Here is a 20,345-nt window from a genome sequence, read left to right as displayed (position 1 = left end):
TGGTCTGGAGAGGATGGTCTTCAGAGGATGGTCTTCAGAGGATGGTCTTCAGAGGATGGTCTGGAAAGTTGGTCTGGAGAGGATGGTCTAGACAGGATGGTCTGGAGAGGATGGTCTGGAGAGGATGGTCTGTAGACAATGGTCTGGAGAGGATGGTCTTCAGAGGATGGTCTGGAGAGGATGGTCTTCAGAGGATGGTCTGGAGAGGATGGTCTTCAGAGAATGGTCTGGAGAGGATAGTCTGGAGAGGATGGTCTGGAGAGGATTGTCTGGAGAGGATGGTCTGGAGAGGATGGTCTAGAGAGGATGGTCTGGAGAAGATGGTCTTCACAGGATGGTCTGTCGAGGATGGTCTGGAGAGGATGGTCTAGAGAGGATGGTCTGGAGAGGATGGTCTGGAGAGGTAGGTCTTCAGAGGATGGTCTAGAGAGGATGGTGTAGAGAGGATGGTCTGGAGAGGATGGTGTGGAGAGGATGGTCTGCAGAGGATGGTCTTCAGAGGATGGTCTTCAGAGGATGGTCTAGGGAGGATGGTCTAGAGAGGATGGTCTGGAGAGGATGGTGTGGAGAGGATGGTCTGCAGAGGATGGTCTGCAGAGTATGGTCTTCATGGGATGGTCTGGAGAGGATGATCTGGAGAGGATGGTCTTCAGAGGATGGTCTGTAGGAGATGGTCTGGAGAGGATGGTCTAGAGAGGATGGTCTGGAGAGGATGGTCTAGAGAGGATGGTCTGGAGAGGATGGTCTTCAGAGGATGGTCTTCAGAGGATGTTCTAGAGAGGATGGTCTTCAGAGGATGGTCTTCAGAGGATGGTCTTCAGAGGATGGTCTGGAGAGGATGGTCTGGAGAGGATGGTCTGGAGAGGATGGTCTGGCGAGGATGGTCTACATAGGATGGTCTGGAGAGGATGGACTTCAGAGGATGGTCTAGGGAGGGTGGTATGGAGAGGATGGTCTGGTCTTCAGAGGATGGTCTGGAGAGGATGGTCTTCAGAGGATGGTCTTCAGAGAATGGTCTGGAGAGGCTGGTATGGAGAGGATGGTCTTCAGAGGATGGTCTTCAGTTGATGGTCTGGAGAGGATGGTCTGGAGACGATGGTCTTCAGAGGATGGTCTGGAGAGGATGATCTGGAGAGGATTGTCTGGAGAGGATTGTCTGGAGAGGATGGTCTTCAGAGGATGGTCTTCACAGGATGGTCTGGAGAGTATGGTCTGCAGAAGATGGTCTGGAGAGGATGGTCTTCGGAGGATGGTCTTCAGAGGATGGTCTTCAGAGGATGGTCTGGAGAAGTTGGTCTGGAGAGGATGGTCTAGAGAGGATGGTCTGGAGAGGATGGTCTGGAGAGGATGGTCTGTAGACAATGGTCTGGAGAGGATGGTCTCCAGAGGATGGTCTGGAGAGGATGGTCTTCAGAGAATGGTCTGGAGAGGATAGTCTGGAGAGTATGGTCTGGAGAGGATTGTCTGGAGAGGATGGTCTGGAGAGGATGGTCTAGAGAGGATGATCTGGAGAGGATGGTCTGAAGTGGATGGTCTGGAGGGGATGGTCTTCAGATTATGGTCTTCAGAGGATGGTCCTTGGAGGATGGTCTGGAGAGGATGGTCTGGAGAGGATGGTCTGCAGAAGATGGTCTTCAGAGGATGGTCTTCAGAGGATGGTCTGGAGAAGTTGGTCTGGAGAGGATGGTCTAGAGAGGATGGTCTGGAGAGGATGGTCTGGAGAGGATGGTCTGTAGACAATGGTCTGGAGAGGATGGTCTCCAGAGGATGGTCTGGAGAGGATGGTCTTCAGAGAATGGTCTGGAGAGGATAGTCTGGAGAGTATGGTCTGGAGAGGATTGTCTGGAGAGGATGGTCTGGAGAGGATGGTCTAGAGAGGATGATCTGGAGAGGATGGTCTGAAGTGGATGGTCTGGAGGGGATGGTCTTCAGATTATGGTCTTCAGAGGATGGTCCTTGGAGGATGGTCTGGAGAGGATGGTCTGGAGAGGATGGTCTGCAGAAGATGGTCTTCAGAGGATGGTCTTCAGAGGATGGTCTGGAGAAGTTGGTCTGGAGAGGATGGTCTAGAGAGGATGGTCTGGAGAGGATGGTCTGGAGAGGATGGTCTGGAGAGGATGGTCTGTAGACAATGGTCTGGAGAGGATGGTCTTCAGAGGATGGTCTGGAGAGGATGGTCTTCAGAGAATGGTCTGGAGAGGATAGTCTGGAGAGGATGGTCTGGAGAGGATTGTCTGGAGAGGATGGTCTGGAGAGGATGGTCTAGAGAGGATGGTCTGGAGAGGATGGTCTGAAGTGGATGGTCTGGAGCGAATGGTCTTCTGATTATGGTCTTCAGAGGATGGTCCTTGGAGGATGGTCTGGAGAGGATGGTCTGGAGAGGATGGTCTGCAGAGGATGGTCTTCAGAGGATGGTCTGGAGAGGATGGTCTGGAGAGGATGTTCTGGAGAGGATGGTCTAGAGACGATGGTCTTCAGAGGATGGTCTGGAGAGGATGGTCTTCACAGGATGGTCTGTCGAGGATGGTCTGGAGAGGATGGTGTGGAGAGGATGGTCTGCAGAGGATGGTCTGGAGAGGATGGTCTGCAGAGGATGGTCTTCAGAGGATGGTCTTCAGAGGATGGTCTAGGGAGGATGGTCTAGAGAGGATGGTCTGGAGAGGATGGTGTGGAGAGGATGGTCTGCAGAGGATGGTCTGCAGAGTATGGTCTTCATGGGATGGTCTGGAGAGGATGATCTGGAGAGGATGGTCTTCAGAGGATGGTCTGTAGGAGATGGTCTGGAGAGGATGGTCTAGAGAGGATGGTCTGGAGAGGATGGTCTTCAGAGGATGGTCTTCAGAGGATGTTCTAGAGAGGATGGTCTTCAGAGGATGGTCTTCAGAGGATGGTCTGGAGAGGATGGTCTGGAGAGGATGGTCTGGAGAGGATGGTCTGGCGAGGATGGTCTACATAGGATGGTCTGGAGAGGATGGTCTGGGGAGGATGGTTCAGAGGATGGTCTAAAGAGGATGGTCTAGAGAGGATGGCCTTGAGAGGATGGTCTAGAGACGATGGTCTAGAGAGGATGGTCTTAAGAGGATGGTCTGCAGAGGATGGTCTTAAGAGGATGGTCTGGAGAGGATGGTCTATAGAGGATGGTCTTCAGAGGGTGGTCTTCAGAGGAGGGTCTGGAGAGGATGGTCTTCAGAGGATGGTCTGGCGAGGATGGTTTTCAGAGGATGGTCTGGAGAAGATGGTCTGGAGAGGATGGTCTGGAGAGGATGGTCTTCAGAGGATGGTCTAGAGAGGATGGTCTGGAGAGGATGCTCTGGAGAGGATGGTCTAGAGACGATGGTCTGGAGAGGATGGTCTAGAGAGGATGGTCTTCAGAGGATGGTCTAGAGAGTATGATCCGGAGAGGGTGGTCCGGAGAGGATGGTCTAGAGAGGATGATCTGGAGAGGATGGTCTAGAGAGGATGGTCCGGAGCGGATGGTCTAGAGAGGATGGTCTGGAGAGGATGATCTGGAGAGGTTGGTCTTCAGAGGATGGTCTGGAGAGGATGGTCTGGAGAGATGGTCTGGAGAGGATGGTCTGCAGAGAATGGTCTTCAGAGGATGGTCTGGAGAGGATGGTCTGGAGAGGATGGTCTAGAGAGGATGGTCTGGAGAGGATGGTCTGGAGAGTATCGTCTGGAGAGGATGGTCTGGAGAGGATGGTCTTCATAGGATGGTCTGGAGAAGATGGTCTGGAGAGGATGGCCTGGAGAGGATGGTCTGGAGAGGATGGTCTGGAGAGGATGGTCTTCAGAGGGTGGTCTGGGAGGACAGTCTGGAGAGGATGGTCTTCAGAGGATGGTCTAGAGAGGATGGTCTGGAGAGGATGGTCTGGAGAGGATGGTTTGGAGAGGATGGTCTAGAGAGGATGGTCTTCAGAGGATAGTCTAGAGAGGATGGTCTGGAGAGGATGGTCTGGAGAGGATGGTCTTCAGAGGATGGTCTTCTGAGGATGGACTGTAGAGGATGCTCTGGAGAGGATGGTCTGGAGAGGACGGTCTACAGAGGATTGTCTTAAGAGGATGGTCTGGAGAGGATGGTCTAGAGAGTATGATCTGGAGAGGATGGTCTTGAGAGGATGGTCAGGAGAGGATTGTCTTCAGAGGATGGTCTGGAGAGGATGGTCTTCACAGGATGGTCTGGAGAGGATGGTCTGGAGAGGATGGTCTAGAGAGGATGGTCTGGAGAGGATGGTCTACAGAGGTTGGTCTTGAGAGGATGGTCTTAAGAGGATGGTCTGGAGAGGATGGTCTTCAGAGGAGGGTCTAGAGAGGATGGTCTAGAGAGGATGGTCTTCAGAGGATGGTCTGAGAGGATGGTCTGGAGAGGATGGTCTAGACAGGATGGTCTAGAGAGGATGGTCTTCAGAGGATGGTCTGTAGAGGATGATCTGGAGAGGATGGTTCAGAGGATGGTCTGGATAAAATGGTCTTCAGAGGATGGTCTTCAAAGGATGGTCTGGAGAGGATGGTCTGGAGAGGATGGTCTTTAGAGGATGGTGTAGAGAGGATGGTCTGGAGAGGATGGTATGGAGAGGATGGTCTGGAGAGGATGGTCTGGAGAGGATGGTCTTCAAAGGATGGTCTTCAAAGGATGGTCTGGAGAGGATGGTCTGGAGAGGATGGTCTTTAGAGGATGGTGTAGAGAGGATGGTCTGGAGAGGATGGTATGGAGAGGATGGTTTGGAGAGGATGGTCTGGAGAGGATGGTCTTCAGAGGATGGTCTTCAGAGCATGGCTTACAGAGGATGGTCTCGAGAGGATGGTCTCTATAGGATGGTCTGGAGAGGACGGTCTAAAGAGGATGGTCTGGAGAGGAAGGTCTGGAGAGGTTGGTCTTCAGAGAATAGTCTGGAGAGCGTGGTCTGGAGAAGATGGTCTGCAGAGATTGTCTTCAAGGATGGTCTGGAGAGGATGGTCTGGAGAGGATGGTCTAGAGAGGATGGTCTTCAGAGGATGGTCTGGAGAGGATGGTCTGGAAAGGATGGTCTGGAGAGGATGGTCTTCAGAGGATGGTCTGGAGAAGATGGTCTGGAGAGGATGGCATGGATAGGATGGTCTGGACAGGATGGTCTTCAGAGGGTGGTCTTCAGAGGATGGTCTAGAGAGGACGATCTTCAGAGGATGGTCATCAGAGGATGGTCTAGAGAGGATGGTCTGAAGAGGATGTTCTGGAGAGGATGGTCTGGACAGAATGGTCTAGAGAGGATGGTCTTCAGAGGATGGTCTAGAGAGGATGGTCTGAAGAGGATGTTCTGGAGAGGATGGTCTGGACAGAATGGTCTAGAGAGGATGGTCTTCAGAGGATGGTCTAGAGAGGATGGTCTGGAGAGGATGGTCTGGAGAGGATGGTCTAGAGAGGATGATCTAGATAGGATGGTCTGGAGAGGATCGTCTTCAGAGGATGGTCTGGAGAGGATGGTCTGGAGAGGATGGTCTGCAGAGAATGGTCTGCAGAGGATGGTCTTCAGGGGATGGTCTGGAGAGGATGGTCTGGAGAGGATGGTCTAGAGAGCATGGTCTTCATAGGATGGTCTGGAGAGGATGTTCTTCACAGGATGGTCTGGAGAGAATGGTCGGAGAGGATGGTCTGGAGAGGATGGTCTTCAGAGGATGGTCTGGAGAGGATGGTCTAGAGAGGATGGTCTGGAGAGGATGGTCTTCAGAGGATGGTCTGTAGAGTATGGTCTGGAGAGTATGGTCTGGAGAGGATGGTCTACAGAGGATGGTCTTGAGAGGATGGTCTGAAGAGGATGGTCTAGAGAGTATGATCTGGAGAGGATGGTCTAGAGAGGATGGTCTGGAGAGGATTGTCTTCAGAGGATGGTCTTCAGTGGATCGTCTGGAGAGGATGGTCTGGAGAGGATGGTCTAGAGAGGATGGTCTGGACAGGATGGTCTAGAGAGGAAGGTCTGGAGAGGGTGATCTAGACAGGATGGTCTAGAGAGGATGGTCTTAAGAGGATAGTCTGGAGAGGATGGTCTTCAGAGGAGGGTCTAGAGAGTATGGTCTAGAGAGGAAGGTCTTCAGAGGATGGTCTTCAGCGGATGGTCTGGAGAGGATGGTCTTCAGAGGATGGTCTTCAGAGGATGGTCTGGAGAAGATGGTCTGGAGAGGATGGTCTTCAGAGGATGGTCTTCAGAGGATGGTCTGGAGAGGATGCTCTGGGGAGGATGGTTCAGAGGATGGTCTAGAGAGGATGGTCTAGATAGGATGGCCTGGAGAGGATGGTCTAGAGAGGATGGTCTAGAGAGGATGGTCTTAAGAGGATGGTCTGGAGAGGATGGTCTTCAGAGGATGGTCTTCAGAGGATGGTCTGGAGAGGATGGTCTTCAGAGGATGGTCTTCAGAGGATGGTCTTCAGAGGATGGTCTGGAGAGGATGGTCTGGAGAGGATGGTCGTCAGAGGATGGTCTGGCGAGGATGGTCTTCAGAGGATGGTCTGGAGAGGATGGTCTAGAGAGGATGGTCTAGAGAGGATGGTCTATAGAGGACGGTCTTCACAGGATGGTCTTCAGAGGATGGTCTTCAGTGGATGGTCTGGAGAGGATGGTCTTCAGAGGATGGTCTTCAGAGGATGGTCTTCAGAGGATGGTCTGGAGAGGATGGTCTGCAGAGGATGGTCGTCAGAGGATGGTCTGGCGAGGATGGTCTTCAGAGGATGGTCTAGAGAGGATGGTCTGGAGAGGAGGGTCTTCAGAGGATGATCTAGGGATGATGGTCTGGAGAGGAGAGCATGGAGAGGACGGTCTGGAGAGGATGTTCTGGATAGGATGGTCTAGAGAGGATGGTCTTCAGAGGATGGTCTAGAGAGGATGGTCTGGAGAGGATGGTCTGGAGAGGATAGTCTGGAGAGGATGGTCTAGAGAGGATGGTCTGGAGAGGATGGTCTCTCGAGGTTGCTCTTCAGAGGATGGTCTCGAGAGGATGGTCTGGAGAGGATGGTCTGGAGAGGATGGTCTGCAGAGAATGGTCTTCAGAGGATGGTCTGGAGATGATGGTCTGGAGAGGTTGGTCTGGAGAGGATGGTCTTCAGAGGATGGTCTGGAGAGGATGGTCTGGAGAGGATGGTCTGAAGAGTATGGTCTTCATAGGATGGCCTGAAGAAGATGGTCTGGAGACGATGGTCTGGAGAGGATGGTCTTCAGAGGATGGTCTGTAGAGGATGGTCTGGAGAGGATGGTCTAGAGAGGATGGTCTACAGAGGATGGTCTTAAGAGGATGGTCTGGAGAGGATGGTCTAGAGAGTATGATCTGGAGAGGATGGTCTAGAGAGGATGGTCTGGAGAGGATTGTCTTCAGAGGATGGTCTGGAGAGGATGGTCCGGAGAGGATGGTCTAGAGAGGATGGTCTGGAGAGGATGGTCTTCAGAGGATGGTCTTCAGAGAATGGTCTTCAGAGGATGGTCTGGAGAGCATGGTCATCAGAGGATGGTCTTCAGAGGATAGTCTTCAGAGGATGGTCTGGAGAGGATGGTCTGGACAGGATGGTCTTCAGAGGATGGTCTGGCGAGGATGGTCTTCAGAGGATGGTCTTCAGAGGATGGTCTGGAGAGGATGGTCTGGATAGGATGGTCTTCAGAGTATAGTGTGGAGAGGATGGTCTGGGGAGGATGGTTCAGGGGATGGTCTAGAGAGGATGGTCTAGACAAGATGGCCGGGAGAGGATGGTCTAGAGAGGATGGTCTAGAGAGGAAGGTCTTAAGAGGATGGTCTGGAGAGGATGGTCCTCAGAGGATGGTCTGGAGAGGATGGTCTATAGAGGATGGTCTTCAGAGGATGGTCTTCAGAGGATGGTCTGGAGAGGATGGTCTTCAGAGGATGGTCTTCAGAGGATGGTCTGGAGAGGATGGTCTGGACAGGATGGTCTTCAGAGGATGGTCTGGCGAGGATGGTCTTCAGAGGATGGTCTGGAGAGGATGGTCTGGAGAGGATGGTCTTCATAGGATGGTCTAGAGAGGATGGTCTGGAGAGGATGGTCTGGAGAGGATGGTCTGGAGAGGATGGGCTAGAGAGGATAACCTTCAGAGGATGGTCTAGAGAGGATGGTCTGGAGAGGATGGTCTGGAGAGGATGGGCTAGAGAGGATGGTCTGGAGAGGATGGTCTGGAGAGGTTGGTCTTCAGAGGATGGTCTGGAGAGGATGGTCTTCAGAGCATGGTCTTAAGAGGATGGTCTGGAGAGGATGGTCTAGAGAGTATGATCTGGAGAGGATGGTCTAGAGAGGATGGTCTGGAGAGGATTGTCTTCAGAGGATGGTCTGGAGAGGATGGTCCGGAGAGGATGGTCTAGAGAGGATGGTCTGGAGAGGATGGTCTTCAGAGGATGGTCTTCAGAGGATGGTCTTCAGAGGATAGTCTGGAGAGGATGGTCATCAGAGGATGGTCTTCAGAGGATAGTCTTCAGAGGATGGTCTGGAGAGGATGGTCTGGAGAGGATGGTCTTCAGAGTATAGTCTGGAGAGGATGGTCTGGGGAGGATGGTTCAGGGGATGGTCTAGAGAGGATGGTCTAGACAAGATGCCCTGGAGAGGATGGTCTAGAGAGGATGGTCTAGAGAGGACGGTCTATAGAGGATGGTCTGGAGAGGATGGTCTCGAGAGGATGATCTTCAGAGGATGATCTGGAGAGGATGGTCTGGCGAGGATGGTCTTCAGAGGATGGTCTGGAGAGGATGGTCTGGAGAGGATGGTCTTCATAGGATGGTCTAGAGAGGATGGTCTGGAGAGGATGGTCTGGAGAGGATGGTCTGGAGAGGATGGGCTAGAGAGGATAACCTTCAGAGGATGGTCTAGAGAGGATGGTCTGGATAGGATGGTCTGGAGAGGATGGGCTAGAGAGGATGGTCTGGAGAGGATGGTCTGGAGAGGTTGGTCTTCAGAGGATGGTCTGGAGAGGATGGTCTTCAGAGCATGGTCTTAAGAGGATGGTCTGGAGAGGATGGTCTAGAGAGTATGATCTGGAGAGGATGGTCTAGAGAGGATGGTCTGGAGAGGATTGTCTTCAGAGGATGGTCTGGAGAGGATGGTCCGGAGAGGATGGTCTAGAGAGGATGGTCTGGAGAGGATGGTCTTCAGAGGATGGTCTTCAGAGGATGGTCTTCAGAGGATAGTCTGGAGAGGATGGTCATCAGAGGATGGTCTTCAGAGGATAGTCTTCAGAGGATGGTCTGGAGAGGATGGTCTGGAGAGGATGGTCTTCAGAGTATAGTCTGGAGAGGATGGTCTGGGGAGGATGGTTCAGGGGATGGTCTAGAGAGGATGGTCTAGACAAGATGCCCTGGAGAGGATGGTCTAGAGAGGATGGTCTAGAGAGGACGGTCTATAGAGGATGGTCTGGAGAGGATGGTCTCGAGAGGATGATCTTCAGAGGATGATCTGGAGAGGATGGTCTGGAGAGGATGGTCTTCAGAGGATGGTCTGGAGAGGATTGTCTATAGAGGATGGTCTTCAGAGGATGGTCTTCAGAGGATGGTCTGGAGAGGATGGTCTTCAGAGGATGGTCTTCAGAGGATGGTCTGGAGAGGATGGTCTGGACAGGATGGTCTTCAGAGGATGGTCTGGCGAGGATGGTCTTCAGAGGATGGTCTGGAGAGGATGGTCTGGAGAGGATGGTCTGGACAGGATGGTCTTCATAGGATGGTCTAGAGAGGATGGTCTGGAGAGGATGGTCTGGAGAGGATGGTCTGGAGCGGATGGGCTAGAGAGGATAACCTTCAGAAGATGGTCTAGAGAGGATGGTCTGGAGAGGATGGTCTGGAGAGGATGGTCTAGAGAGGATGGTCTGGAGAGGATGGTCTGGAGAGGTTGATCTTCAGAGCATGGTCTGGAGAGGATGGTCTGCAGAGAATGGTCTTCAGAGGATGGTCTGGAGAGGATGGTCTGGAGAGGATGGTCTAGAGAGGATGGTCTGGAGGGGATGGTCTGGAGAAAATGGTCTGGAGAGGATGGTCTGGAGAGGATGGTCTAGAGAGGATGGTCTAGAGAGGATGGTCTTCAGAAGATGGTCTGGAGAGGATGGTCTGGAGAGGATGGTCTAGAGAGGATGGTCTTCAGAGGATGGTCTGGAGAGGATGGTCTTCAGAGGATGGTCCGGAGAGGATGGTCTGGAGAGGATGGTCTGGAGAGGATGCTCTGCAGAGGATGGACTTCAGAGGATGGTCTGGAGAGGATGGTCTGGAGAGAATGGTCTACAGAGGATGGTCTTGGGAGGATGGTCTGCAGAGGATGGTCTAGAGAGTATGATCTGGAAAGGATGGTCTAGAGAGGATGGTCTGGAAAGGATTTTCTTCAGAGTATGGTCTTCAGAGGATGGTCTTCAGAGGAGGGTCTGGAGATGATGGTCTTCAGAGGATGGTCTTCAGAGGATGGTCTGGAAAGGATGGTCTGGATAGGATGGTCTTCAGAGGATGGTCAGGAGAGGATGGTCTGGGGAGGATGGTCTTCACAGGATTGTCTATAGAGGATGGTCTAGAGAGGATGGTCTGGAGAGGATGGTCTGGAGAGATGGTGTGGAGAGGATGGTCTTCACAGGATGGTCTAGAGAGGATTGTCTAGAGAGGATGGTCTGGAGAGGATGGTCTGGAGAGGATGGTCTGGAGAGGATGGTCTTCAGAGGACGGTCTGGAGAGGATGGTCTGGAGAGGAGGGTCTGGAGAGGATGGTCTGGAGAGGATGGTCTAGAGAGGATGGTCTGGAGAGGATGGTCTTCAGAGGATGGTCTGGATAGGATGGTCTTCAGAGGATGGTCTGGAGAAGATGGTCTGGAGAGGATGGTCTTGAGAGGATGGTCTGGAGAGGATGGTCTGGAGAGGATGGTCTAGAGAGAATGGTCTTAAGAGGATGGTCTGGAGAGGATGGTCTTCAGAGGATGGTCTGGAGAGGATGGTCTATAGAGGATGGTCTTCAGGGGATGGTCTTCAGAGGTTGGTCTTCAGAGGATGGTCTGGAGAGGATGGTCTTCAGAGGATGATCTTCAGGGGATAGTCTTCAGAGGATGGCCTTCAGAGCATGGTCTGGAGAGGATGGTCTGGAGAGGATGGTCTTCAGAGGATGGTCTGGCGAGGATGGTCTTCAGAGGATGGTCTGGAGAGGATGGTCTTCAGAGGACGGTCTGGAGATGATGGTCTTCAGAGGATGGTCTTCAGTGGATGGACTGGAGAGGATGGTCTTGAGAGGATGGTCTTGAGAGGATGGTCTTCAGAGGATGGTCTTCAGAGGATGGTCTGGAGAGGATGGTCTTCAGAGGATGGTCTGGACAGGATGGTCTAGAGAGGATGGTCTAGAGACGATGGTCTTAGAGGATGGTCTGGAGAGGATGGTCTTCAGAGGATGGTCTTCAGAGGATGGTCTGGAGAGGATTGTCTTCAGAGGATAGTCTGGAGAGGATGGTCTAGAGAGGATGGTCTAGAGACGATGGTCTTAGAGGATGGTCTGGAGATGATGGTCTGGAGAGGATGGTCTGGAGAGGATGGTCTTCAGAGGATGGTCTGGAGAGGATTGTCTTCAGAGGATGGTCTTCAGAGGATGGTCTTCAGAGGATCGTCTGGAGAGGATGGTCTTCAGAGGATGGTCTAGAGAGGATGGTCTTCAGAGGATGGTCTAGAGAGGATGGTCTGGAGAGGATGGTCTGGAGAGGATGGTCTGGAGAGGATGGTCTAGAGAGGATGGTCTGGAGAGGATGGTCTGGAGAGGATGGTGTTCAGAGGATGGTCTGGAGAGGATGGTCTGGAGAGGATGGTCTAGAGAGCATGGTCTTCAGAGGATGGTCTGGAGAGGATGGTCTTGAGAGGATGGTCTTCAGAGGATGGTCTAGAGAAGATGGTCTTCAGAGGATTGTCTGGAGAGAATGGTCTGGAGAGGATGGTCTGGAGAGGATGGTCTAGAGAGGATGGTCTAGAGAGGATGGTCTGGAGAGGATGGTCTTCAGAGGATGGTCTGGAGAGGATGGTCTGGAGAGGATGGTCTTCAGAGGATGGTCTAGAGAGGATGTTCTTCAGAGGATGGTCTGTAGAGGATGGTCTGGAGAGAATGGTCTAGAGAGGATGGTCTAGAGAGGATGGTCTGGAGAGGATGGTCTGGAATGGGCTGTCTGGAGAGGATGGTCTGGAGAGGACGGTCTGGAAAGGATGGTCTGGAGAGGATGGTCTAGAGAGGATGTTCTTCAGAGGATGGTCTAGAGAAGATGGTCTGGAGAGGATGGTCTAGAGAGGTTGGTCTAGAGAGGATGGTATTCATAGGATGGTCTTCAGAGGATGGTCTGGAGAGGATGGTCTTCAGAGGTTGGTCTGGAGAGGATGGTCTAGAGAGGATGGTCTGGAGAGGATAGTCTGGAGAGGATGGTCTGGAGATGATGGTCTTCAGAGGATGATCTAGAGAGGATGGTCTTCAGAGGATGGTCTGGAGAGGATGGTCTGGAGAGGATGGTCGGTCTAGAGAAGATGGTCTTCAGAGGATGGTCTGGAGAGGATGGTCTTCAGAGGATGGTCTTGAGAGGATGGTCTGGAGAGGATGGTCTTCAGAGGATGGTCTGGAGAGGATGGTCTGGAGAGGATGGTCTGGAGAGGATGGTCTAGAGAGGATGGTCTGGAGAGGATGGTCTTCAGAGGATGGTCTGGAGAGGATGGTCTGGAGAGGATGGTCTTCAGAGGATGGTCTAGAGAGGATGTTCTTCAGAGGATGGTCTGTAGAGGATGGTCTGGAGAGAATGGTCTAGAGAGGATGGTCTAGAGAGCATGGTCTGGAGAGGATGGTTTGGAATGGGCTGTCTGGAGAGGATGGTCTGGAGAGGACGGTCTGGAAAGGATGGTCTGGAGAGGATGGTCTAGAGAGGATGTTCTTCAGAGGATGGTCTAGAGAGGATGGTATTCATAGGATGGTCTTCAGAGGATGGTCTGGAGAGGATGGTCTTCAGAGGTTGGTCTGGAGAGGATGGTCTAGAGAGGATGGTCTGGAGAGGATAGTCTGGAGAGGATGGTCTGGAGATGATGGTCTTCAGAGGATGATCTAGAGAGGATGGTCTTCAGAGGATGGTCTGGAGAGGATGGTCTGGAGAGGATGTTCGGTCTAGAGAAGATGGTCTTCAGAGGATGGTCTGGAGAGGATGGTCTTCAGAGGATGGTCTTGAGAGGATGGTCTGGAGAGGATGGTCTTCAGAGGATGGTCTGGAGACGATGGTCTGGAGAGGATGGTCTTCAGAGGATGGTCTGGAGAGGATGGTCTAGAGAGGATGGTCTTCAGAGGATGGTCTGGAGAGGATGGTCTGGAATGGGCTGTCTGGAAAGGATGGTCTGGAGAGGACGGTCTGGAGAGGATGGTCTGGAGAGGATCGTCTGGAGAGGACGGTCTGGAGAGGATGGTCTGGAACAGGCTGTCTGGAGAGGATGGTCTGGAGAGGATGGTCTGGAATGGGCTGTCTGGAGAGGACGGTCTAGCACAGGCAGCCTGGGCACTGAGCACTGTGCGATGGAAGGCGCTCCCTGACCCCAGGACGACTCCTTTCAGGAGGGCATTGCCCCACTGTTCGAGGTCCGCATGGAGTTGGACGAGGAGGGGCTGACCTTCAACCCCTCATTGGAGATAGGCTTGGATGAGGGCTTTCTGTCGCTGATCGAGGGCCTGGTCAATGACATCTACAACGTGGCCAGGCTCATTCCCCGCCTGGCCAAGGGCAGAATGAGCTACAAGGTCAGTCTAGCCTATGTGCAAGGGACTCAAGGCCACCTCTGCCGGTGTCTCCCCCATCAAGTCACCAGGACTACAGACCCTATCCTCTCCTGGCCTCCCCTCCTCTCCTCCTCCCCTCCCCTCCCTTCCCTTCTCCTCTCCCCACCCTCCCCTCCCTTCCCTTCTCCTCTCCCTCCTCTCTCCTCCTGTCTTCCCTCCCTTCTCCTCTCCTCTCCCCTCCCCTCTACTACTCTGACAAATGTCCACCCGGCCTTGAGGTGCACTGGTCTATGACCCCCTTGCCTGCCTGGGAGCCTGTCCCAGCTAGGCCGGGCAGATGAAGGGTGAGGAGCCCACATGCTGGGCGCCTCCTAGGAGAGGTCACACATTGGCAAGCTCCTTGTTTCCCAGCTGGCACGTTCAGGGCAGGCACAGCAGGGACATGGGAGGCGCCCCTCACACCTGGCTCCCCCGCCCCGCAGTCGGACCTGGAGGACAGGACAGACCTCCTGGAGATGAGGGAGGAGCTGTCCAGCCTGGTGATGGCCGCCATGAAGGAGGCGGAGGAGTACCAGGACTCCTTTGAGCGGTACTCGTACCTGTGGATGGACGACCCTCAGGAGTTCATGCGCAACTTCCTGATCTTTGGGCACGCGCCCACCCTGGAGGAGCTGGAGATGCGGCCAGAGAACCTCCCCAAGACGCCGCCCACCCTGGAGCAGTTCCAGCTGCAGGTGCGCCAGGCCTCGTCCAGCACGGGAGCGGGACCTGGCTTCCAAGCGGACCTGCAGCTCACAGGCCTGGGCTGGCTCTGGCTCACAGTGCCAGCGGCTCTCTGGCTCCAGGAACAGCCTGAGGCCTAACCAGACGCCTGTGGTGGCTCAGCCCTTATCACCCAGACAACTTAGGGGGCTGAGATCTGAGGATCACAGTTCAAAGCCTGCTGAGGCAGAAATGTCCAATTAACCACCAAAAAAAAGAGCCAGAAGTGGAGCTGTGAGTCAGATGGTACAGGGCCAGCCCTGAGCAATAAAAGCTAAGGGACAGTGTCAGGCCCTGAGTTTAAGCTCTGGTACTGGCATGAGGGGAGCGGGATCTGGGAGCCATCCCCCAGGGTAACCATAGCTGCCACGAGAAGGCTTTTTGTTGGTGGTGGGTTTTTTTGGGGGGGAGTCAATTATGGGGCTTGAACTCTGGGCCTAGGCACTAGCCTTGAGCTAAATAGCTCTTTAGCTCAAGGCTAGTGCTCTGCCACTTTGAGCCACAGCACCACTTCCAGTCTTCTGGTGGTTCATTGGAGATACGAGTCTCCCAGACTTTCATGCCCGAGCTGGCTTTGAATTAGGATCCTCAGATGTCAGCCTGCTGAGGAGCTAGGCGTGAGCCGCTGGCTCCTGGTAGGAGAAGGTTTTATCTGCTCTTTCTCCCAGTGTCCCCTCTGTGTGTGTCCCCTTGCTGTGTGTGTGTGGGGGGGGTCTACACAGAGCCCGAGGATGGGAGAAGGGAGAACAGGCTAGCCTCCCGTGAGCTGCAGGAGGGCTGCTGGGGCCTCCAGGGGGACATGTGCCCCCCTTCCCGGCCCCAGACAGAACGACGGTGCTTTGCAGATCGACTCCTACGAGAAGCTGTATGAGGAAGTGTCTAAGTGCGAGAACACCAAGGTCTTCAACGGCTGGCTGCAGTGCGACTGCCGTCCCTTCAAACAGGCGCTGCTCAACACCATCAAGCGCTGGAGCCTCATGCTCAAGCGCCACCTGACCAACCATGTCATCAACAGGTGGGCGGGGCCTGCCGAGCCCGGGAGGCTGGGCCCTGCCTCTGGGCTGAGCTGGCCAGGCATAGGGGTGGCCTGGCAGGGTCCCCAAGGGGCAGCCGCTCTGTGGACTCCGAGCAGCATGCGGCCCCGGCCCCTCCTCAGTCTCACAGACCTGGAAGCCTTCATGAAGGTCACCCGTGCGGGCCTGAAGAAGCAGCTGAAGGAAGGGGACTACGACGGCCTCGTGGAGGTCATGGGCCACCTGATGAAGGTCAAGGAGCGGCAGGTGGCCACCGACAGCATGTTCGAGCCCCTGAAGCAAACCATCGAGCTGCTCAAGTCTTACGGCGAGGAGATGCCGGAGGAGACCTACTTGAAGCTGCAGGCAGGTGGCAGCCAGGGGGCCGGGGAGGGGGGACAGGGGGAGGCACTGTGGGGACTGATGGCTGCCCACGGTCTGCACCCTACATGACCAGCACTGTGCCCCCTGCCACCTTGCCCAACGCCCAGCGGGGGCCCACACAGCTGCTGCCCCCTCCCCGGGGCAATCGGGGTACAACAGCGGCAGGTCAGGCTCCCCACAGGAGCTCAGACTCGTCCCTACAGTGTCAGGCGGGACTGTGGGCCCAGTGGCTCATATTATGAGAAACAAAAAGTACAAGGTGACGAGAAGTGAGGTGCCGAGCCCCCTCCTGGCTTACACTGCAGGGGTCACAGGGGTGGGGGCGTGGATTTGGCGCTGCTGTTGGTATTTCCTGTGGGTCTGCGGCGACGAGAGCCGGCTTGTGTCCTGGGCAGGAGCTGCCAGAGCAGTGGACCAACACCAAGAAGCTGGCCATCCAGGTCAAGCAGAATGTGGCGCCGCTCCAGGCCAACGAGGTGAACATCCTGAGACGCAAGTGCCAGAACTTCGAGGTAGGGAGGCCGGGCGGGCAGCAGTGGGGAGGGCGGGCAGCAGTGGGGAGGGCGGGGTTCTCTGGCCCTAGAGGCAGCCGCATCTGCATCTCTGCCTTTGTTCCCCCAGATCAAGCAGCACGAGTTCAGAGAGAAGTTCAGACAGGAAGCTCCATTCCTCTTCAGCAGCCCCGACCCCTACAAGTCCCTAAACAAGGTACCACGCACGGGGGGCGCTGGCTCATCCCTCCCCAGTGCCTTCCTCAGGAACCCAGAAGCACAGGCTCCATGAAACTGGCCTCAGGGCTGTGCGCATGTGTATGTGTCTGCACAGAGGCCATGCTCCTGGCAGAACACGCCTGCCTCAGGCCAAGTCTGCCCTGGAGCACTGGCTTCCTTAGTGCCTGGGGCAGTGGGTACAGAGGGCTGGAGGGCAGAGGGTGTTTTTCAGGGCATGGAGGAGGCTGGGGGGGATGAGCTGGGGGGAGCAGGGTGGTGACTGGGGCTGGGGCACAGGGCCGGGCACGGGGCAGGCAGGCCAGCTGCCGTCTCTCCCACCATAGCAACAGAGAAGCATCACAGGCATGGAGTCTATCATGGAGGCGTTGTGCAAGTCTGGGAGCCTGTTCGAGGTCACGGTGCCCGACTACAAGCAGCTCAAGGCCTGTCATAAGGAGGTCCGCCTGCTGAAGGAGCTCTGGGACATGATTGTCCTGGTGAGGCTGCGGGCTGCTGCCCCTCGAGGACGGGGCGTGGGGGGAGGGGAATCTCACTAGCTTTTTGTGGCCTTGAGCCTCCATCCTCCCAACCTCTGCCACCCACATAGGGAATTATCTACATGGCCACCATGCTTCTTCTTCTTTTCTTAATTTTTAAGTTGTTTTTTTGGAGGGGGTGGGGTGGTTGTTTTGGTTTGGTTTTGCCAGTCCTAGGGCTTGAACTCTTGACCTGGGCACTGTCCCTGAGCTGCTCGTTTGCTCAAGGCTAGCACTCTACCACTTGAGCCAGCGCGCTCCTTCTGGCTTTTTCTGTGTATGTGCTACAGGGGACTGGAACCCCAGTCTTCGTGCATGCTAGACAAGCACTCTACCACCAGGCCAAACTCCAGGCCCGCACACTTGTCTTCCCACTTGCTCCGTTGGAAACAGTGGCATTTATGACTGTGCCCACTGATGGTTCCTTGTACCCAGCTACTTCCCTGACTTCTGTTTTCCTGAGCTGGGCCCAAGGCCTCTGGGCGGGGCCGGGGTAAACAGATGCCCCTGCAGGTCAACACGAGCATCGACGACTGGAAGACCACCAAGTGGAAGGAGATCAATGTGGAGCAGATGGACATCGACTGCAAGAAGTTTGCCAAAGACGTGCGGTCCCTGGACAAGGAGATGAAGACCTGGGACGCCTTCGTGGGCTTGGACAACACAGTGAAGAACATGATCACGTCCCTGAGGGCCGTGAGCGAGCTGCAAAACCCCGCCATCCGGGACCGCCACTGGCAGCAGCTCATGCAGGCCACCCAGGTCCGCCCCTCCCCGGCCCGCCCCGGCCCAGGGTGGCATCCACACTGCCCAGCCAGGGAGCTCCGTGCCTGGGGCTGGTCAAACGAGACACAGGCATGGCAGGGCTGGCCGCTGTCAGACCGGCTCCAGGCACAGGGGAGTGGCTTCTGTTTTGTTTTTGTTTTCATAGTGGGGATTGAATCCTGAGGGTCATGCATGCCAGGCAAGGGCTCTACCACTTGAGCCATGCCCCCAGCCCTTTGGTTTTCATGTAATTTAGTTTATCAGCCTGCCTCTGTGTCTGGGGTAGCTGGGATCACAGTCATGCACCAGCATGCCTGGTTGGAACTCAGTAATTTTCTTTTTCTTTCTCCCCTCCACCCCACCCCCAGTCCTGGGGCTTGAGCTCAGGGCCTGGGCCCTGTCCTTAGCTCTGTCAAGGCTAGCGCTCTACCACTTGAGCCACAGCACTGCTGGCTTTTTCTGTGTATGTGGTACCGAAGAATGGAACCCAAGGCTTTGTGCATGCAAGGCAAGCACTCGACCACTAGGCCACAGTCCTAGCCTGAACGTAGTAATTTTCAAACAGGGCTCTGCAAATTACATTAGCCAGTCCTGCTTGCAGGCTGAATATCCATAGACTCGGGGCCGCTGAAGAGCTGTCCCGGGATCCCCACGCACCACCAGCCTGTACCCCAAAGTGCCCAGGGCCATCTCTGAGCAGTAAGTGTGGGTTCCAGCTGCAAGCCTGAAGTCAGGTAGTAGGGGCTGCACTTCCTCCCTTGCTGGGAGGCGGCTGGGGCCGCTCCGTCCTCACCGCCCAGAGCCAGCTTCCACTGGCCCTCTCCTCCATCTTCATCCTTAGCTGCCTCTGACTCAGACCCTCCTCCGCTCCTCTCCTCGGTAAGGTCACCCATCAGCGACTTAGGGCCATAATCTCCTCCCAGGATCTTTTGGTTGTTGTGTTGACTTTTTTTTTTTTTTTTTTTTTGCCAGTCCAGGGCTTGAGCTCAGGGCTTGAGCTCAGGGCCTGAGCACTGTCCTTGGACTTTCTCAAGGCTAGAGCTCTACCACTTGAGCCCCAGCACCACTTCTGGCTTTTATCTATGTATGTGGTACTGAGGAATTGAACCCGGGTCTTCATGCATGCTAGGCAAGCACTCTACCACTAGGCCACACTCTCAGCCCCAATGTTGACTTTTTTTTAGATGAGGTCTTACTATGCAGTTCAGGTTAGCCTTGAATTCACAATCCCCCTGAGTGCTAGAGTTTGAGTCATGGACCACAATGCCTGGCTCAACCCACGAGCCTTTTCATTCTGCTTGTATATGCCAGCACTAGGTCTTGACCCCAGTACCCAGGCACCGTTGCTCAAGGTTGGCACTCTTCCTGATGAGCCACTGCTCTACTTCTGGCCTCTCGCCAGAAGATTAGAGTCTCATGAATTTTCTACCCTGGCTGGTTTGGAACCAGGATCCTTAGATCTCAGCCTCCTGAGCAGCTAAGATTACAGGCGTGGGCCACGCACTGGGCCATTAACCCAAGGGTTTTATTGTCCATAAAGCCCCTATTTCCCTATGAGCTGGCACCCTGAGGCCTGCAGCGACTCTGGGGGGATACTTTGTGCCCCACCACAGCTGGGTTCTGCTGGGGCCTGGTTTCAGGGGAGAGAAGGGAAGCCTGGAATGTTAGCTGAGGTCCCTCAGTGGCAGTGGAAAGCCTCCCGCCCCCTCACCCCCTCCATGCCCCTCCACCTCGCAGCGGAGGGCAGCAGCCAGCGCGCTGTGCCGTCCCGCTCACGAGGAACCGCCTGCTCCCCCCAGGTAAAGTTTGAAATGTCAGATCAGACCACCCTGGCAGACCTGCTGCAGCTGAACCTGCACAAGTATGAGGACGAGGTCCGCAACATCGTGGACAAAGCGGTGAAGGAGTCTGGGATGGAGAAGGTGGGTCCCCACAGAGGACTGGCCCCAGAGACCGAGGGCGCCCAGGGTCGCACCTCACCCAGGGCCCAGGAGCCTTCAACGCCAAAGGAAAGCCTAGCAGCCTTCTGCTAGCTGGCATAGACAGAAGTCCAGGAAAACAACCAATTCCTGGCCATGCTGTCTCTCGGGTGGCACGAGGATGAGAATGGCTGCTCCTTCTGGGTCCAGGGAGGAGCCGTTCACCTGGGAACTCATCTCCCGCTTTAGGAAACAGGATGCAGGGCTGGGCACGGTGGCTCACGGTTATAATCCTCGCTCCTGAAGAGGCTGAGCTCTTGGGTCATGGTTCACAGCCAGTCCAGGCAGGATATTTCATGAGCCTAATAGCTGCAATAAACCAGGGGGAAACAAGCTGGAAGGGGGTGCATGATTCAAGTGGTAGAGTTCCAGCCTTGAAAGAAAAACCTAAGGGACAGTGCCCAGGCGCTGAGTTCAAGCTGCAGAACCACGGCAAAAAGTAAGAAACAAGATGAAGGCATCTGGGTTGCCCTGGTGTCTGTCCAAACAGTGAATGA

General features: G+C 54.7%; 1 protein-coding gene across 1 annotated transcript in view; it reads left to right on the top strand.

Annotated features, from left to right (window-relative positions):
- Positions 1-20,345, top strand: part of Dnah17 (dynein axonemal heavy chain 17) — a 284,886-nt gene that overhangs the window by 216,763 nt on the left and 47,778 nt on the right. The window contains exons 19-27 of the mRNA XM_090351293.1: positions 13,538-13,720; positions 14,182-14,433; positions 15,307-15,476; positions 15,618-15,840; positions 16,254-16,370; positions 16,480-16,566; positions 16,913-17,065; positions 17,618-17,866; positions 19,669-19,791. Of these exons, the coding sequence (XP_090207419.1) occupies positions 13,538-13,720; positions 14,182-14,433; positions 15,307-15,476; positions 15,618-15,840; positions 16,254-16,370; positions 16,480-16,566; positions 16,913-17,065; positions 17,618-17,866; positions 19,669-19,791 (1,557 nt within the window). The remainder of the gene's footprint in view (positions 1-13,537; positions 13,721-14,181; positions 14,434-15,306; positions 15,477-15,617; positions 15,841-16,253; positions 16,371-16,479; positions 16,567-16,912; positions 17,066-17,617; positions 17,867-19,668; positions 19,792-20,345) is intronic.

This window comes from Megascapheus bottae, chromosome 17 (assembly GCF_031878675.1).
Source record: "Megascapheus bottae isolate mThoBot1 chromosome 17, mThoBot2.hap1, whole genome shotgun sequence".
Taxonomy (NCBI): domain Eukaryota; kingdom Metazoa; phylum Chordata; class Mammalia; order Rodentia; family Geomyidae; genus Megascapheus; species Megascapheus bottae.
This window is presented reverse-complemented; position numbering and strand designations above follow the sequence as displayed.